Source organism: Nomia melanderi, chromosome 4 (assembly GCF_051020985.1).
Source record: "Nomia melanderi isolate GNS246 chromosome 4, iyNomMela1, whole genome shotgun sequence".
NCBI classification, from domain to species: Eukaryota; Metazoa; Arthropoda; class Insecta; order Hymenoptera; family Halictidae; genus Nomia; species Nomia melanderi.
In genome coordinates this window covers 4,708,149-4,727,258 of record NC_135002.1, presented here as the reverse complement: position 1 = coordinate 4,727,258, position 19,110 = coordinate 4,708,149, and the positions used below count along the sequence as shown (strand labels likewise).

Here is a 19,110-nt window from a genome sequence, read left to right as displayed (position 1 = left end):
TACTCTATGATACCATTTTACAAATTTCATTGAAATCCTTCTATTAGATGTGAAGATATTACATGATTTCTAAAAAGTGCACTTTTTTCATACTTCGCTAAGTTTCACCCGCTATACGTATGAGTCAAGCTCACGATGTTACCCGGCGATAGTGTGTCAACTTTGACTGTTAAGTTTTATATACGCTGTTTATATGATTCTGACGAAGATTTCAGTGGAATTTTATGTTAGTCGATAGTTGTAACTTTATTATATGTATATTGATTTCTCGATGTGTTTTCGATGGTTAGGTTGATTAACCCCTTGCCCTATTTCTTTCTTAACTCTGATACGGCTACTTTGTCATTAATAATTTCTTGGAAAGAGAAAAATTATATTCATATGTTATGCTTGTGTTTCCATTGAAATGTAATAATTGATTACAGAAGAATAATGTTTACTTCGAATGAATTGAGTAATATTTATGTTTGATAAATCATGTTAAAAATCTTCACGAGTCTAGCATGTTGTTACAAGGCAAGGGATTAACATGTGGATTAAGCTTGTGTTTCAATAAAATAGAAGAGCTTGGCTAGTCTATTCTTCGTTGTTCTTTCCTTACGACTTCCGCACATCCTTGACGGCCTCATCGTCCGCGAAATCTCCAAATAATCTCGCGGCTTCATTATCGTAATGTCGTGTAGGGCGATCAACGACAGGAAAGTCTCGCCGGCTTATCAGCGACCGTTCACCTCTTATCGAGGCGCCAATGATCCTCAGGGTCAGCCAATGGTTCTTCGTTCCTCGCCGTTAATCCTCACTTAAGCCACGATAAAGACCGCCCTTAAGGATCAAGGAGCCGTGGATTCCCCCCAGGCCGCGTAATTATTGCAACCCCGAATTGTCTACCGCTAACTACACCCTAATCTCTGCCCGTCCCTTTGATCTTATGGAATAAGGAGGTGTCGAGGCCTTGAACTGAAATTTACTTCCCCCGAAAATCTTCATCCCGCCGAGTTTATGTGTATAAACTAGCGTGTCAAACGAATTGAATGGTTTGTCGCACCTGTCCATTTTGTTATTCATATATTCACGACCATTGAATTTTGATCGAGCAGTTAATGAGGACTAGACTTTAATAGAAATTAATTCTTGATATTATGAATCCTCCTACCATGATGTTACCATTTATGTCGATGGTACATGTGGCAATATTCAATTGTTCCTTTTTCTTCGCTAGTTATAGCGTAATATTATTTTCCTACGTAATACAATTACTTAACCCTTTGCACTCGGAAGCTTTTCACTAGAAACATTCGACACTATCCTGGACGTAGACGACATTATTTGAAACGAACCAATGAGAAATCACAGGTAAATTGAGAAACAAAGCTTCTTTATCCCAATATTTCACGCGCCAATGTATTATACATAGTTCAATATTAAATATCAAATTTTCTAATTTTACTTCGTCAAATCAAATGGTGACTGGGAGTCACCTCTCGAGTGCAAAGGGTTAAAATACTCTACGTGCATTCGTCCTGCGTTCGACGAGTACACGCTCCATTGTTTTATTTTATTGTGCGCAGAACCAGAGGTTTCTCCAACTAAATTCCACAGTGAACTGGTTAAGCATCGTAATTAGTAATTCCTTGATTTTCGTAGGTTCTAGTGTGTTTTAAGATTTTCATTTCTACTAAATTATACTCCCAACAAAGTAGAAAGTTGAACTCCATATCCATTACATTCCAAATTACTTAAGAATTCTTCAATTGCATATAAACGCGATTAAACCGCAGAAACTCCTCTTATCCTCAAACAGAAAATTTCACTAAAATCTATCTTCGAGTTTCAGTCATTCTAAGGTCGCTAAAATTTCATCCACTCGCACGATCGTCAATTTCCCATAGAACTTCGACGAGTTCGAACCGGGAGCAATTAATCCGACGGGGCGTAAGAAATCATCGGACCCGCTCCTAAAGTGGGAGGGGAGGTGTAAAAATTACGATGGCAGGATAATCGCGCGCGAAGTGGCCCGCGAAGTCAAAGGTCGGCTCGACCGTGGCGAGGATCTACCGATCGATCGGAACCAGGCACCGGTGTAATCCGTTTGAGCGGAGAGCCAACGGAAGAGAAACAAAGGGGGAGAAAAAGATAGGGCCACGGGGGGGGGCGAGGAGGGGAAACGCGGGAAGAATCGCGCAACTCTCCGCAGAAAGCATCTGCTCGCCTCGGAATCGCGAAAAATTCGCGGAAAAAATTCCGGCAGCTGCAAACCGCCCCGTCACGCGACACGCGCTGAACAATTTTAAACGGCGTCACTCCGTTACTAAGAGAATATTGTGCTTAGTTCCAAGGCTAGTACCGGACGACATGATTTCGTCGGAATTTATACGGCGCAGTCGGCTTGTCGTTATAGACTACGCGGAACGGGATTGTAAATGCAAATTTCTGTGCCGTTAGTATCGTTATTCTAAGATGGAGACCTAAATACATTTAACGTTTCCTTTTCTCATTGTTAATCTATCTGTTATTGAATTTATCAATAATTTTTAGAATTTACGTTTGAGATCAGAGTGCCATCGAATCGGAAAGAGTTGCCGTCGATGACGTTCGATTCCAAGTGCGCGATCCGTGCGAGAAATAAATAATTCAAGGGGTGATTTTATAAGCGACGATATGTCGCGACGAATCAGGAAATTCGAATGCATTTCAACATAAACAAACGACCGGAATCGATACCTCTCCGCTGTTCGACGACGAAACTTCCGTTACAGCCGTGACACGTCACGAGGCGGACGAGGAATGATTTCGACGGGCCTCAACCCTACCGGCATATTTTTCGTCTCGACAGGAAGGCTATCAGGATAAGGAATGATCTACTAGCAGCTTACGGTTGACACACTCGAAACGTCAATCGATCTGCTATCGTACGCGCATGATAACTTTTGTCGGCTGCCTCGGGATAAACAGATTATAAACAACGCACGATCTTCAAGAATATTTGTATCTCGTCTCAGAGCTAGTGGAAACAGACTGGAAGTTGTTAGCTACCAAGAAAAATTCGTGTGGATTTTTAAATCAAAATTTCAACTCGTAGAATGATTTTGTAACGGAGTTCCATTCGATTTGATGGCAACGGAGTGAGAATAACTTGCTAATATCAATTTCATTCATTGAATCGGTGAAATACTGATGAAATCGGACATTCATTGCCAACAAGAAATTTGAGATTTTCTCGAAGAGAATTAAGTTGTCGGTGCGTGGAATCGTGGAAACTATGTTATTAGACCTTTTATTTAGAAGTCGAAAAAATACTCCCCTTTCGAACTTCTCGACTTGTTGACTCGCCCGATCGCGACTTTCCCAAATTCCTCGACGCGCACGCACATACACGGACGCGCCGGGAATAGATTATTCGATGAAATTGCCGAGTGCACTTATCCGGGGTGCTCGAACTCGGTTTTTCGGGGGATCGAGCGGGGTTATTGTAGCAACCGCTATGCTCGCACACTGCGAAGAGGGTGTTCCGAGAGTGTGCTTGACGAGAATCGTGGGCTTGGGAAAGTCTGTCACTTTAAACGACGAGCTTCGAGCGTTCAACAGTCATCGACTCCTTGAATTAATTTTTCGGCGGACTATTACGCCCCGCCGATGGGACTTTCTGTGGGACAAAAAATATTATTCAACAACAGATCCCCTTCGAACGTTTCTTCAAATTCCAGCTTCTCACATTTAAAGCTTCCCGATAAAAATAAGGAGAACAATAAAGATCTGTTAACAATAGTGTGATACAATAATCAGTCCTCTTAATTCTATAAATAGCGTAAGGTTCAGAATAAAATGATCCGTTAGGTCTTCAGTCTCCTCCAAATAAAAATGTCCAACCAATCAACCCTTTTTTTGGTCTCTTCAACAAGAAACGATCGAGCTAACGAACAATTACGCGTTAAAAACAAGAGAGCCCATTAGAGGGCTATTAATGCTGCTTTGAATGATACCTCAGCGGCGCATCCCTCAGCGGCCGCACCCCGTGATAACACCTGGAAGACGATAAACGCGGGGGAAATCTTCGGAAATGAAAAGAACGGAGCGAGACGAATATCTAATGAATGGGAATCACGTCGGCCGGTTTATAGCTCAAGTCGGCTATATCCACGAACCCGGGGTACCAGTTTCTAGAGCAGCTGGACCGGTGCGAGCGGACGGGCCGCGGCGCAGGGGCGAAGTTCGTGCATTTGCACCCGATAAGCCGCAAGGGTTACGCGAATAATTCACAGCAATTTGATTCATCTTTCGGGCATAATCACTTAACGACCACTCTGCGGCTCACTTTAAGTCGAAGATTCCTTAATAACAGTCCAGGCTTCTCTGGCTCGGTTAACTAAGACCTCCAGCTAGCGCGGAGGGGAGGGTGCCGGCCGCACCGAAGGGGAAAGGACCGAGCGCAGTCTCGTTGCACGTCAAATATTTTCTCAAGGATCTCCTCTCCGACGAAAGAACAGCCCGATGAAAAGGAAGCTGCGCAAGAACAGAAAAATCCGAGGAAACCGAGCGTGCGAGCCGGAGAAAAGATCGGTACACGCGACGCCGGCAACGATGAGCGGCCGCGGCGGGACGGAGGAAAATGAAATAAAATCGACGAGATTTATGCAAAAGGGGAAATATAATTGCTGGATATCCGGCGTGTTCGGGCTGCGATACGACTCCGCCGCGAGCGAGTTTCGGCGATCGGAGGTAAGAAAGTCATTGCGATCGGGAGAACTGTCGCCTTGATCGCGGATAATCGCGGCGGGTTTCGGGGCGCGTTCCTGTTTCCGCGGCGGCCGCTCGGCGAGGGAACCAGCCGACTGAACGACGGACAGACGGACGGGCGTGCCCGGTTTCTTAAGTGTAGGTCAGTTATACCAGACGAACTGGTCCTACGATCGGCCGCCAATTAAATGGAAACCGACAACCTGTTATTTCCCGACACGCTTCTGATGTTCGGAGAAGGTCGGCGTGTCGTGACGCGCCGCGGCTTTTTGCCGGCTCGATAGAGATTTCAACGATCCCCGCCGGTGTCTTTTGACGCTGCTAACCCGCCGGATTTCGCCCTGACTGCCACGCGCGCGAGCGTTCGTCGATCTCGATCGATCGGTATCTTTTTGCCACTGGAACGATCCGGCACCGGCAGGCGTACGGGGTGAGTTTACGAGGGACGATTGATTGCTCGCGTTGTTCTGGAATCGTTTTATCGTTCCTCTTTTTTCCCACCGCATTTTTGTCGGTTCGCCGATTCACGGATCGTCGAATAAAGACTACGGTCGGGGATTTTTATGGTTGTCGATTCTCAAGTTTAACGCCGGTGTGACGGATTTAATTCATTTCTGCAGGTTTGTCTGTCGGCTGTGCATCATGTTACTCAATTTATAAGAGGATAAAGGATTTTACGCTCTTACGGGACGTTTGAATATTCATCGGATAGTGCGTGAAGTTTGTTAATTGCGCGCGTAAAGTTTTTATTGTGTGCGTACACTCCTTCGAAGTGAAAGGGACGTGTAACCGGGGGGAATTAATTTTTATTTGGTTTCAGCTCCTTTGAGGTGGCGCGTAGAAATGCGAGTCTTTAAGCGATGATCGTATTCGCGGTATCCGCTCGTTGCTCGTATTAATTTGTTCGCTGGGAACTGTTCTCTCCTGTTTTCCCTTTCGCTCGATAATAAAGAACGATTTGTACCGGGTGATTATCGGACTTCTTGGAAGGAACACGTTTTCTGGAGCACGGGGGACCGATTCGGATCTCGCAATCGATACTCGTAGTTAACAGGATTCGAGAAAAAACTCGAAATAATACGGTACTTCTTCGAACAGACCGATCCGATCGCGAGAGATCGGCTGATTCGAACCGTCGTTGATCGGTTAATCTGCGTCACTTCACATGCGCGCGGTTACCACCGTTCTCCTAAGGTGAAACAGATAACATCGTATTTGTCCAAACAGTGGGGGTTGCCGTCGAAGGAGCATGGGGTTGGCTAACGTACCGGAGCAAAGAAATGCAGATGGGTGGTGCCGCGCCGGGAGAAAGGTGCTCTACGTTGCCCATTGTCGATCGACGTGTGCTCGCCGATGCGAGGAAATTGATCGTGAATTTGTAACAGAACCAACTTTTTTCTCCTACCTTCAGAAACTCCTGTCGTTACGGAGCTGCATTGTTCTCGATTTCAGCGCGCCGAGGGAGTTGTTCGCAAAACAGAGAATTTTCACTGATACCGTCGCTCCAAGGATTAAACCATTCATCAGACGACAGAATTACCAATAATTCAATAGAAGAATTAATAATAAATCAATTTTCAAACAGTAGAGTTTATGAGTTTAGCGAAGGGGTGAGAGGACCTCTCGCTACTTTCACTGAAATAGAAACTGAAAATCAGTTTCAAAACATATCAATAACAGCGAAATTATTATCAAAGAAAAGTTTCTCTTTCTAAATATCAGCACAAGAAATTAACCCTTTGCACTCGAGTGGTGACTCTCGATTCGATGCAGAAAAATTATAAAATTTGATATTTAATATTAAACCGTGTGTGTTACGAAAGCTTTGTTTCTCAATTCACTTGTGCTTTCTCTTTGAGTTAATTAAAAAAACTATCGTCTTCGTCTAATTAGGAGATGTTAAGTATTTCTAACGAAATACTGAGGGTTAAAATGCACAGGGGGTTGAAATCACCTCACACCGAGCAAGACCGCAGACTCACGGAACGTCGAACGGAAGCGCTCCAGCCAACGTTTCATTGTGCTCGAAACGAAAAAAAACCTCGAAGCCGAGATCTACGATCTGCCGGCGACGGTTCGAAAGCTACATTCTTCGTGTGCTCGGCCCACGGACGTGGACAAGATTGAAATATTCGGTGTCCTCCGCGCCGCGCGTCACGGACGATTGTCGCCGGTCCCCGGTGTGCACGTGTGCACGCGAAAACTTCCACCGGGATTTTGACAAATCGTCGCCGCCGAGTGAATCGAACAGGTACAACGGCATTCTCGATACTCGATCATGCGAGCCGGACGTTTGAATACGGAATAAAGCGAGGTATTCGATTCCCCTCGAGTAAATCGGCCTCGCCCGAAGGGATTTACCTCCGAAAACCGGCGCAGAATGCGCATGATTATCCTGAATATGGAAAATAGGCCGCGGGATCGAGTTACGATTCATCGGCCTTGCACCGGAAGCGCCCCGAATATCTGGCTACCCAAAGAAAATCCCTTGAAATCGCTCGAACGGGGAGAAAATAAAAAAAAAATTTGCTTTTCTCGGATTTTTCTCGAGCCGAAGGAAATCCAGCTCACGGAATTGTGATTGCCTTTGATTCTTCGGATCGTGCGAAGCAGATTTTATTTGTACGGCATCTCATGCGCGCGTGTGAACGGAGATTAGGCGGATCGAGCGAATTTCTCGTGATCTTCGCCGGCTACAACCGATATTTTTGAGGAGGACGCTATACGGGCCATTTGAGGATCTCGAGGGCGCATTCTCAGGGGTGTTTCTCGAACCTACTCGTCGCACAATGTAACACTATCCCCCTTCCACCGCGCCACTCTTTCATAGAAGAGCAATCATCGAGTGTCTTTAATGCGAAACCGAGCGGCGCACTCGCATTATTTCGTCGTGAACAAATCCCTTTGTACCCACGGCGAAGGAGCCAGGCCTTTCAAGGCGGCGTCGCGTTTCTGCTCGTTTGCGCGGATAAGCAGCCGGCTCGATCGGCGAATGATTCGGCTGCGCGCGGACCGCAATGTATGCAATCATCGGGACCAACCGGTGAAAAGTAATCGATCCTCTTGTCGGGATTTTCGCGGCTTTTCTTCGGTCGTTTGTTGAATTAGCTAGGACGTGACGTTTGTTCTCCTTTGTAGATTTGTTACTTGTCTTGTCTGTGGATGGCGAATATTAGGATATTGTTAGTTTGATTATTTATATTTATACGGTTCTTTCTTAGAATTGAGTTCTCTCGCGACAATCTTTGTAAATGTGGAATTGGTAAATGTAAGACGTAGGGAATAGACTAGTTTTAGTGATTGGTGTTACTTTGGAAAATTGATAATTATTTCAGTGTTGGGTATCTTACTGCAGATCAACTGATTACGCCTCCAGTGTTTACATAAATGATGATTTTAATATGTACGTACCGCCTCAAACAGGAACTTAATGTCCCATGACCATCCACGCTAACTCACGGAAGTAATGAATGCAATTTTTTGCGATATCACGCGAGCGGACCATAAATTTGCATTCACCGGCAAGAGGGGCAGGGGAATCACTGCGGAGGGGTGGTTCCGGTGACCCTAAAATGTTTTGGCACGCGCCGTAAATGTCCATCGCTGCTCGTTAGTATTCATTGTCCCTTCGAGTAGACAGCTCCGAAAACATCCACGAAATCTGCGACGTTCTCTGTCCGAGGAAATTTATCGTTGCATCTGCGCACCAGAAAACTGTCCGTGACGAAAATTCATCGACAACCTCGGAGAACAGTACAGTTAAATCATTCTTGCATGCGTCGAACGTGCAAATGTGTACAATACCAAAACCTGATCAAAGCATTATAAATTCCCACATTCCCTCAATGATCTCCCAAAAACTGAAACCGAAGTTTCGAAAATCTATACATCATTTCAAATCATAAAATCTTAACCCTTAGCACTCCGGATTGTTTTGTTCTATCAGCAACTGCAACTAATTTTTATAGTATTCCTAGCAAAAATGAGAAATGCAACATTTCTCAGTGCAAAATTTTGATGTGTGGAAAATCGAATAATTTTAGGGTAGTTTCTTTAAGATTCAAAATGTTTAATATTATAACTGGTGCGATATTGGAGTCAGAGTTCGAAGGGTTAAAGATGTATATCCATAACTGAACTACTTTCTATCGATACCTTCACCGAAGCTTCCACTGTTCTATCATCACACTCAAATATTCAATTTCGGAATAATAATCGTCGATCGAACTGCATCGATCGCATCTTCGTCCCGATGAAATCGATTTCTCGGGCAAGCTCCTGTTGCTCGGAGAATTTGTTTACCGCGTCCCGGCTGGCGAGAGGGCCGGCGAATTTCGTTACAATCGGACGTTTTGCAGGCGGGCCACTGTGTTTCGCGCGGTACAATGAGGTCCTGAAGTGTCTTTAGTGCACTCGGTAGCGCGGCGTTCAATGGCCGCCGCTCACAAATGCGCAGCGGGGTGTCCGGCTCTCTTGAGATTCGCTACTTGATACGTGCGCCGTACCCCGGACCGGGAAATCGTTGTCGATCGTCCACGGTGCAGCGCGACCCCGGCCGGATCAATACTTATGCCGCCGCGGAAGAACTTAATATGTTTATTGCTGTGAGAATGTTACGTTCGGATAGGTGATAGATTTTTATCTGGCGCTCGCGAGCGCAGAAAAGCGACCGGGGATCCTTCCTCCTCGACCTTTTGACTCCTCGACCCCCTTTCTATTCGTTTTTCTCCCGTGGTTAATGGCTACGCGGTTTTAGCGAATTTCACGGGCCTCCCGCCGCTTGCAATCTTGTTACATAACGACGCGCGAATATTCTTTTAACCGCGCAAACAAATATTAATTGGGAGTGTTTCAATGATTCGTTTGCGTCCTCGTTCGATTGGATTTACGCTTGAGTTTATGGGTAGGCGAAGATTGTTGGACTATGTTTCGGTAGAAGCAGAAGGTAGTTATCAACAATTTTATTGGCGTCGTTTAATAGGAGATTAGCTAATGCCGATTAATGGTCGCTGAGGTAGCTGCGAAGAGCGCGAGGATTATTATGAATTTTAATGTCCTCGTGATCATTATTGTATTATTTTCATCTTCCGAAATTGGAGATTTAATATTTAAATATGCGATTTATGATCTTTCGTTGGATAGAAACATCTTAGAGGATTATTTCATTCGCTTCTTACAGTAATCTTCTTTTAATCGAAAATAGATAGTTTAAGATAATTCCTGGAGTGTTAACATTCTTATTGTTGGAGGAAGAAACGATTTTAAGGGTTTGCGATTCTTAGATTAGATTTATTTATACAACGTTGGTAAGGAAGGTCGATGGTAAAAAGGACTAAGATAATCTCCCTTGTGCCATCTGTGAACGGTAAGCCCAATTACTACAATTAACCCAGTAATTCGGTAAAACTGAAAGGAAAATATGTTTCACCGGTGATTGTATAAAATTTATATAATTTATAAAGAAGACTAAATTCCTTTGCACATTAAAATTTCAGAAAAGATGTCAAAGTTTAGCAAGAATCCCTCTATTAGAAGTCTCGCCTTTATCGACGGTGAAACGAGAAGTTTAGAGAGGAGAATCGATTTGCCTATTGTAGATAACACAGAATTCAGGTGAACGTTTATAAAATATTATCACAGAGTTCAAATCCATAGGAACATTGAATGTCAACATAACTTTTCGCGTAAAATATATTTCATAATATTTAGAGAGGCGTTAGTAGCTCGTATAGAAAGTGTGACTAAAGAAGTAATCGAACAAATATGTTCCGGTCGGCTGCCGCAAGTTTCATATTCATGGTCGCAAAATTCAGTTGATAATCAAACTTTCGAAGAGAACGATGAATCACAAGCTGTGGAAGAATTCGAGCAAACCACTCAAGACACAGACCGAAACGAGAAAAGGACGGTGATCGATTTCGCCAGGAGCAGAAGCAAAGATAAGTTGGCGTTAATGATGACCGTAATGGCTGCTGCGCATCGTTTGTTGATCACAAATAGCACAATCACGAGACGATCACTGTATTACCATTTAAAAAACGAAAAAACATTGAACTTAGCGCCAGAACAGAAACACGTGGACCTGACGGTGAACCACGTGGCAAATCTGTTGAATTGCGCACCTTGGGAGCTCAGTAAGTTTTGTTTTACGTATTTTATTCTCTCTTATTCCTTCTTTTATTCTCTGATTTTATATTAAATTTCCAAACAAGACGAATATTGTGTTTTATCGAGTTTCTGATCTCGTGAAACTAAATATTTCCATAAGTCAGTGAGTTGATATTGTTTATTAGTAATTATACAGTAACGAACTTTATTTATTCACCTATTTCAATATTTATATTGTACACAAAAATAAGTTACACATATAAGCGTAATTAAAATCCAAAGGTTTCCTTGAAAATCTGATTCTCGGATTCCCAACTAAACTAATACAACGGAGAACTAAATCAATTCCGATTACCTGAAATTCCATTAACGATTCATGCGCATCTTACTTATTGTCTGCTGCATTCACTATCGGAAACTACGTTTCACTGTGCAGCAGTTTAATTCAACCGTTAATACAGGGATATTACCTTCGAACTGTAAATGCGCATCGCAACAGCCGAAGTGCTCTTCGTAATCCTTCGCATTAACAATTAATTACACAGATCTGCTGTCGACGTCAAAGGGTTTAGCAGCCGGCGATTTAACGCTCACGTTGATCGATAATCGAATTATCGACTGTACGGTGCCGGGAGGCGCTCTTATTCCGCACATAGCGTCGAACGTGATTTCCGCGCGCACCAAAGCCAAAATGGCGCTGATCGTCGAGAAGGACTCGGCATTTCAGAAATTGTTGGAAGAAGATTGCACTAAACTGTTGAACTGCATTCTAATCACGGGAAAAGGATATCCGGACGTAGCTACTAGGATGCTGGTGAAATTACTCGCCGACAAAATGGCGCTCCCGGTTTACGCGATCGTGGACGCGGATCCTTTCGGTGTGGACATCATGTGTGTCTATCGGTAAATCGAAAATTGATACTATTCTAATGGAGAAAGGAACAGTTTCAAGAAATTAGTAAACGTATTTATATCGTTGTTGATCTAATTTAGAATATTTAAATGTTCATATGCTGTAGTTATGGGAAGACGGACATCGACAGTTTTTAAAAGAAAATTTATTTATTTTAGTAAAGGAAAGTTTCATTGAGACGATATAAAATGTTAAAAAAATTTGTTTGGAATTAGATTCGGATCGGCGAATTTGTTTAAAGAGAAGGAGAGCCTAGCTTGTCCGAACGTGCGCTGGCTCGGGATTCGTCCGTCGGAGTTGGTCGCATTGGGTGTGAACACGGTTCCTCTGTCTGAATCCGATTTATCAAAGTTGATAGCCATCGAGGGTCGACCTTACATCAACGAGGCGTTCCTCGGAGAGCTGAGAATAATGCGGATGGGCAAGGCGGAGATAGAAAACGTGTCTTCGTTCTCGAGGAAATTTTTAAGCGCCACTTATTTGCCTTGCAAGATCATGGGTGGCGATTATATCTAACACGATTTACGAAGAAAATCTAGATCAATGAAAATTGACTGCTTTTTCAGAAAATTTCACGTCATTCGCTTCATTTCATGCTTCAGGTTAATCCTTTGTTCAATCAATCGTTTGAATAGCAATTTTATTTAAATATTTCTCAATTATTTCACTAAACTCTTTATTTTGATGGGCTCCATCTATAAGAAAACTTTGTTTCCTTATTAATTTCCTACTTAATCAATGGAACGAGAATAACGAGCAGTTGTTACCTTTTGAGGCCGCGAAGTCTTCATTTCCTGTTTGCAAGCCTTGGCTTCGCTGTTGTCGCAGTTGTCCTCGAGATTCACCAATTCTGGAATCTTACGATACGACCCTAAGCAAACGACACTGCTACTCGACGATCGACTCGAGAGAATCGTGGAATCTATCAAAACCGTCTCTGAAACAGCGTTTCGGGTGCTCTTCGATCTCGTTTCGTAAAAATGATCGTTTAACCTTAAAACAATGAACACTGAATCATTCACAAGAATACTATTTCCGTACACTACTTAAAAAATGTGTTACACATTATCATTACCGATGTTCCGAGAATGCTGGCACGGATTTCCTTTTATTAATCTGTCGGATGGGCAATACTCTGCGCCTTCGTCTTCTCTTACGAGGTTTACGCAGTGACATTATCTCCAGTTAACAGACTCAACGGTAAAAATATTCGCAATCAAAATGTTCGTTATTATTCTGTATACTTACGTTTGAAAGATAGAAATGAAAACGTCGTATCGTATAATACGTATCGTGTAATAATTTCAAAGATAGAACTGAAAACGTTGTACCCTATAACATCGCTAGCCTGAAGTTGTGCGTTTTCAGGTTCCAAGTGAGTCTACGAGGTGGCAAGGAAGTGACCATGGTTCAGGTAATGTAACAGTTTATTGAAAACACTTTTGTCCGCCCGTTGTCCGGGCCGAGCCTCGCTGATATTAAAAAACGCAGAGTCTTAGTAACATGATTATCTCGTGGGTGTTACGTGGAATACAATTTGAACGACATCCGCGAGATCGCCTGCCAATGAGATTACAAATAAATGGTCGCCCTTCCTTTAAATCTAATTCACAAACATTAAAAGAGTTTCACAAACTCGCCTCTTCGATTGCATGGAAAGTAAATACTACGATAAACCTGAAATTACTCGATCTACCATTCATCGATCAAATCTCTCTTATATAAAGAGACGAAGAAAAGTTTCAATAAGAGTCTATCAAACTTAACGATCCTCATATGACATAATTCACAATACGCATAGGTACACGTTGAAACCGAAAAAAAGACGGCGATAATGGTAATAACAACGATAATAACAAATTGGCGGTCACAGTGGCCGATTTCGTGGATGTGCGATCTCCAGGTCCGTGCGAATATCGTAAAAAAACCGAGTGGAAACAATCCGCGTGCTCTGGCCTCCCACGAGAAACTATCGAGTACGCCTCTCCCGAACGATAATAATTCGCCTGCGAGTCGCGTGTGCCCGCTGGATGATCCGAGCAAACATTATATATATAAAAAACAATTTGTCGGTGCGCGTCGGCCACAATCGAATTCAACGAGCCGCGCCGGGGCAAACGCTTTTTTCCCGGCTCAACGTTTCCGAGCACGTTAATATCCGGCCACTTCCGGATCCCGGTTCGATTGCCGAATATCTTGGATCGTTCGGACGTCGTCTCGAGTTGGGCATGAGGCGGTGCGATTGCTACGAGGATTCTGATAGATCGCGAGGAGCGAGCGCGCCGCTGAAACTAGGTCGGAACGTTCTGCGAGACAACGATACCTACGAATCTTCTCAATGTAATATCAATGCTCAGGTATCCGCTGTGTTCTTGTTCGAACGATTATTGTCTGACGAAGAGAAAGAACTGAATTGCGGGGAGTAGAGGTAATTGCAGATGTCAAGGGACAGAATATTCACGTGCGCCTATCGGGACGTAATACGGAGCCACGATGAATTATATGGTGGATTTCGTGAAATATTACAAATCAAGCGTGCAAGTTGAAATATTCGAAAGTACGGTAGACAGCAGAGTTCGTAAAGTCGAATGCAAGACGGTTCGATCGAAAGGAAATTGAAAAGTTTCGCAACAGCCTCCAGGTTAGCTTCAACAACGCGTCGCTCGAACGATTCCATAACCGACGCCTTATCTATTAAATACCTCGATACTCGTTGCGCACGCATCCGGTTAAAATCGCGCGGAACGCCGTGTCTGCGGACACGAAAAATTCTCCGAATAAATCCGACCGAGATAACCGATAATAATCGTCAATCTGAGTATCACAGATTATCCAAATAATTTCCGAATAGACGTATCGTTATTCATTAATATATTATTCGTTTTTTTTCCCCACCCCTCCCGTTTGACCGATTATACAAACGCTCGTATGCCACATAAGTATTCCTGTCTTTCTCTCTTTCCCTCTTTCTTCCCCATTTTTTTCGACTTTTCCGTTAGTTCATTGTTTCGTTTCACCTCTCCCCCATCTCGTTCGTCGCCGCCTCGAAATCGTTGAGCATCGACGGGCGATCACCGGTCGCCATTTGAGCGGGTCTCGTCGCCATTACAAGTGAACAGCGCGCGAATTTTTGAACGAGGTTTCGTTTCGCACGGGCCCGATGCTCTCGAAACACTCGAGTTTCCGCGTGAATTTATTTATTAATCTTGTGTGTCCTGCGTGTTGCGTCTCTTTCTCTTTGTCTTTCTTCTTTTATAATATAATATATATATATATATATTTTTCTGTTTTTCTTTTTTTGTTGTTGTATCTTATTAATTCTCTTTTAGCCTAGCGGCGATAATACGTTACCAAAAGCTTATGGATACCCTTATGCGCTGCTACCAAAGGTTTCATTTGTTTGCGATTAATTCTCGCGTAATTCGCATGCTTGCACTCTCTTCTGCTCTTGTTCTTGCCAGCCTCGTCGATCTTTGCCTGCTTGCCTGCCGTTCGTGAGACCCATACCTATGTCTACGTTAATTCGCCGCACTTTCTGCCGTTATTATAGTTAATAATTGATTGCGATTGCACATTCACTCTTCCATTCACTCGCACGCGATCTCTCTCGCTCTCATACGAACTCTTTCTTTCTCCCTTTCGTTCTCGCTTCCTGTCGCTCGTGTTTTCCCCATTCTCACGCGTTTCATTCTGCTAACGTTTCACCCATCGGTGGTTCCTTAATCTTTCTATTCCGCCAACGAGCCTTTCTAAGCGACGCGACAGTATCCTTTCGCGTGATCATCGAACGAAAAGTTAAGCTCCTTTTCAACGTTGCACATCGAGAAGTCCGTAAATCGGCCGGTGGGTGAACCGTTAACTTCTCCGGGAAATGGTGACGCTTTCCGACAATATTCGCGAGATGAACGTTTACAGTGGAACAACAACGTGTCTGTTCGGTCCGCGTGGCGCAGGGATTGCGTTTATGCTCGTAGGTAAGGCATTGTCTTATCAAAAATCAGTTCCAAGTCGTGAAAGCTTCAAACGCGTGACTCGAAGTAATGGAATCTCCATTGAAGTCGACCGTCTAAGAACATCGATCATCTAGGTTCCGACGAGTCCATCCAGATGTCTATCAACAGAAATGACAGTTCAATACATTGCAGTTTCCGGTGTTTTCGAAACGAAGATTATTCCTGATCCTGTGAAGTAGACTTTCTAGCGATCCCTTCGCCACGCGTCGCACTTTTGTACTCTCTACAGTCGACGTCAAGCACGTAATTTCAATCTATCGATCCGCCATGTCCGCGTGCAGATGATCCTCGATGAGAAACCATTCCGAACTACTTCGTCGCGTCCCTATTTTCGTCTATTCTATTCCCACCTGCTTCTCTTCTCTCGCCGAGGCACAGCGACGCAGCCCGACATGGACGAACCACCATCGATCACTCAACTAAGACTCATTAATATTATTAGGTAATTTCTTCATCTTCTCCGTTCTATTTATTATCGTTTGATTAGTTGCACTAGCCTTGATTGTCGGCATTTAAGGGCTGCTGGGCAGGCAGCGATTATGGCGACGTGCGACTCTCTTCGTTCGAGCGCGACTCTCCTACGATCAACCGTGAACATTGCCTCCTCTCGTTTCGGGTAACCATCCGTCGGACTGGCGAGAGAGTCATTTGGTATCATTGATACTTTCAGTCTCTCGTCGAATAGAATTTCACTTCGTTTCAAATTCATTTCATTGTCTAATCGTAAAGATCGAGGTGACGTCGAACAGTGATCGCGTTAAGCAAAAACAAACTAATCCACTTTTCACAGAAAATCATTAGATCGATAAAGGAATGAATAAGAAACTTTCCGAAATTACAAGGAACCATTCAAAATTATCGTAAGTAATAAATTTAGTATTCAGAAATTTAAAGAAAAAACTTCTAATTCAAACCTACTAATTTACCAATCCATCGGACGAAAGGTAGCTCCTAGTTTGACCTCGAAACAATGTCAGAAGGATCACTCTTCGACAAATTAGCCGAATTGGATCCACCAGCGAGACGGATCAAAGAATTCCGAATAGTCCGACAGACCCCGAACAGCAGTCCGCCAACAGGAACCGCATCCGAGCGAACGATCACGAAAGTCCCGAACGACCTAGCTCATCCTAACCGATCAGGAACCTAGTTCGGGGCCCCGAAAGCGGTCGACGTTGATCGGGCAAAAGGTGTGTATGTATATAATCATATACGATAAGGTCCGTTGCCCGCGACGAGGTGCTTGAACGAGTCTAAAGTATACGATGAATCCGGACGTTACCCCCGAAGCCTCGCTTCGACATTCCCCTGATCATCATCATCACTCGCGGGTAACTATTCCTCATCCTCCACGTATCCTCTGTATATAGTACACCTTAGCGATATAGTACAACAAACGATCAACGACGAAACGGGAACACATGCGAACCTCGTCGAGGGAACGCGTCCCTACACCAACAGACGTTCACCAATAGAGACGTGTATAGATATATACAAATATTCAAGGAATTCGAACGGTGTGTGGGTCGGATCGTGGGCTCCTTACGGGGAGAATCGTTTCTCTCACTCTCACTCTCTCTCACTCTCACACTCTGTTTCCCGTGCGCTCGGTTTCAACAGACGCGTATCACCCCGTGGTACATTAGACTAGGCGCCAAGCTGTACAACAGAAAACTTAGGACTAAGCGTTCGTATCTAACGGTGTGAAACGGTGTCGATGCCCCTGGACGTGTCATCGCATAGGCGTAGCCAGCTCTTCCCCCCTCCCGGGAAAATCAGTGAGGCACCTATTTCAGGGGGAACCTGATCGCCCGTCTCGCGAGCTTACGCGCTACAAGGGAAAAGAAAAAAGGGCCATCTATAGTTTGAATCGTAGAAACAGCGAGGAGAGAGGTCTGCAAGCTTCCCGGCCGAAGCCCGGCTTGTTCCGAGCGGACTGGAGAACCGACCGGTGAGCCTTGATATAAAAAATCGTCGGACGCGAGCTTGCAAGCTCGCGGTAAGCTCGATACGCGCTCGATCGTTCAACCATTTCCCCGCGTCCCCGATCCTTCGAGTGTCCCCCAGCCGGATAATGGAGTGTTTTGGTATACAAAATGTGGCGAGCTTGCAAGCCCGCGGTACGCCCGAGCCACCGGGACCCGGGCCTCCGCGAGATTCCGTGCGCTTCGAAGCGAGCCTCCCGTTGTTCCTCGAACCGACGAGTCTCTCGCGATGTTGCTCCAACTAGATACGCCTCTGGATGTTCAGGGGATGGTTTTCAGCTAGATCCTCGTCCGCGGGTGCTTGCCTCCGGAGAGCAAAGTGAACGTGTCCGTGTTGTTCGTAGCAAAGAGGAATTTATCCGCAGGCATATGCAGATGGCTGATATACAACGTTACTTTGTTTCAACGATATTAATTATACAAACGCTAGGTTTACGTCGTCCCTCCTCCCATCTACCCATCGATCACAACTGAACCCCTTCGATCTTCGCCCAGTTCGTTTACTTCTCTTTCCTTTCTCCCTCTCTCTCTCTTTTTCTTTGTTTTCTCTTAAATTTTCAAAAGGATCGAAGCGTCCTCCTCGGCGAACCGGCTCGCTCGTCCGTGTTCGCGCGCGAGTTCGTGTCCACCGTCCGGTTCGACGAACGATCCACGCGGACGACGACGCGGACGCTTCGGGGAACGATCCACCCGGACCAGACTAATCGGTGAGCCTTCTTGACGAGCATCCACGGACGTCCTGGATGTGTCGGAAGTAGGCGAGCTAGAGACAACGAGGGAGTATCCGGCTTGAGGCACTAGGACGCGTCCAGGGAGAGGCACTCGGCGAGGAAGTCCTCCATGGAACGATAAGCGTGCTCCAACACGCCTGATAAGGCGTGGTCTTCGTCCGCGTAACTCTGCGCAACAGATCAATTCCGGTTTCAATGATGGCTCCTCGTTTCGAACGTGCAAGTTTCAGTGGCTTCGAGGTGGGAGAATTTTCAGTGAAAATTAGTGGCTTAGACTTTCAATCTCGGATTCTACGCACCTGGTACCTGAAGATGATTCCCGCTTCGGACAGAGCCTTAGCGAAGGCGACGCCGTGCGTGTAAGGCGCGGTGAGGTCAGCTAGACCATGAAGAAGGTAGAGGCTGTGGCTCGGCACGAGCCTGGCTCGCTGAGTCAGGTCAGCCTCCACGTAACCCTTGTAATTTTCGGCTGGAGCGCCAAGGACTCGCTCCGTGAACGCGGAATCTAGAACGGAACGTTGGAGTCTCGATTACACAACGGAACTTAGAGTCTATACACATACACGGGGACTTTAGAAGTTAAAGTTTAACGAATCCAGAACATACGCAAATACTATAAGGAGTCG

The 19,110-nt window shown here is 44.7% G+C and overlaps 3 protein-coding genes across 11 annotated transcripts in view; 1 reads left to right on the top strand and 2 right to left on the bottom strand.

Annotated features, from left to right (window-relative positions):
* Nucleotides 1–10,234: 10,234 nt before the first annotated feature.
* On the top strand, nt 10,235–12,271 carry mei-W68 (meiotic W68). Its single transcript, XM_031994293.2, has 4 exons — nt 10,235–10,347; nt 10,444–10,868; nt 11,388–11,745; nt 11,971–12,271. Exons 1-4 carry the CDS (start codon nt 10,235–10,237, stop codon nt 12,269–12,271), a joined length of 1,197 nt encoding a protein of 398 aa, XP_031850153.2.
* On the bottom strand, nt 11,892–12,951 carry LOC143174435 (uncharacterized). Its single transcript, XM_076366792.1, has 3 exons — nt 12,831–12,951; nt 12,523–12,748; nt 11,892–12,450 (listed from the first exon to the last, which is right to left on the bottom strand). The coding sequence occupies exons 1-3, from the start codon at nt 12,929–12,931 to the stop codon at nt 12,415–12,417; spliced, it is 363 nt and encodes a 120-aa protein (XP_076222907.1). The 5' UTR covers nt 12,932–12,951; the 3' UTR covers nt 11,892–12,414.
* Nucleotides 12,952–15,756: 2,805 nt separating this feature from the next.
* The window catches only part of LOC116435083 (A-type potassium channel modulatory protein DPP6), a 165,449-nt gene continuing 162,095 nt past the window's right edge, over nt 15,757–19,110 (bottom strand). For all 9 annotated transcript variants that reach the window (XM_031994261.2, XM_031994258.2, XM_031994253.2 and 6 more), the window contains 2 exons: nt 18,784–18,989; nt 15,757–18,652 (listed from right to left, as the gene is read on the bottom strand). In XM_031994261.2, coding sequence (XP_031850121.1) covers nt 18,551–18,652; nt 18,784–18,989 — 308 coding nt within the window. In that variant the 3' untranslated portion in view covers nt 15,757–18,550. The remainder of the gene's footprint in view (nt 18,653–18,783; nt 18,990–19,110) is intronic.

What these genes read in the sequence shown, in the direction of transcription:
- mei-W68 (XM_031994293.2), top strand. Translation starts at nt 10,235, where the DNA reads ATGTCAAAGTTTAGCAAGAATCCCTCTATTAGAAGTCTCGCCTTTATC. An exon ending in TTGCGCACCTTGGGAGCTCA is followed by an intron (nt 10,869 to 11,387) that starts GTAAGTTTTGTT and finishes TTAATTACACAG; the next exon opens with ATCTGCTGTCGACGTCAAAG. An exon ending in GACATCATGTGTGTCTATCG is followed by an intron (nt 11,746 to 11,970) that starts GTAAATCGAAAA and finishes GTTTGGAATTAG; the next exon opens with ATTCGGATCGGCGAATTTGT.
- LOC143174435 (XM_076366792.1), bottom strand. Translation starts at nt 12,931, where the DNA reads ATGTCACTGCGTAAACCTCGTAAGAGAAGACGAAGGCGCAGAGTATTG. An exon ending in CCAGCATTCTCGGAACATCG is followed by an intron (nt 12,749 to 12,830) that starts GTAATGATAATG and finishes CATTGTTTTAAG; the next exon opens with GTTAAACGATCATTTTTACG. An exon ending in AGACTTCGCGGCCTCAAAAG is followed by an intron (nt 12,451 to 12,522) that starts GTAACAACTGCT and finishes GTTTTCTTATAG; the next exon opens with ATGGAGCCCATCAAAATAAA.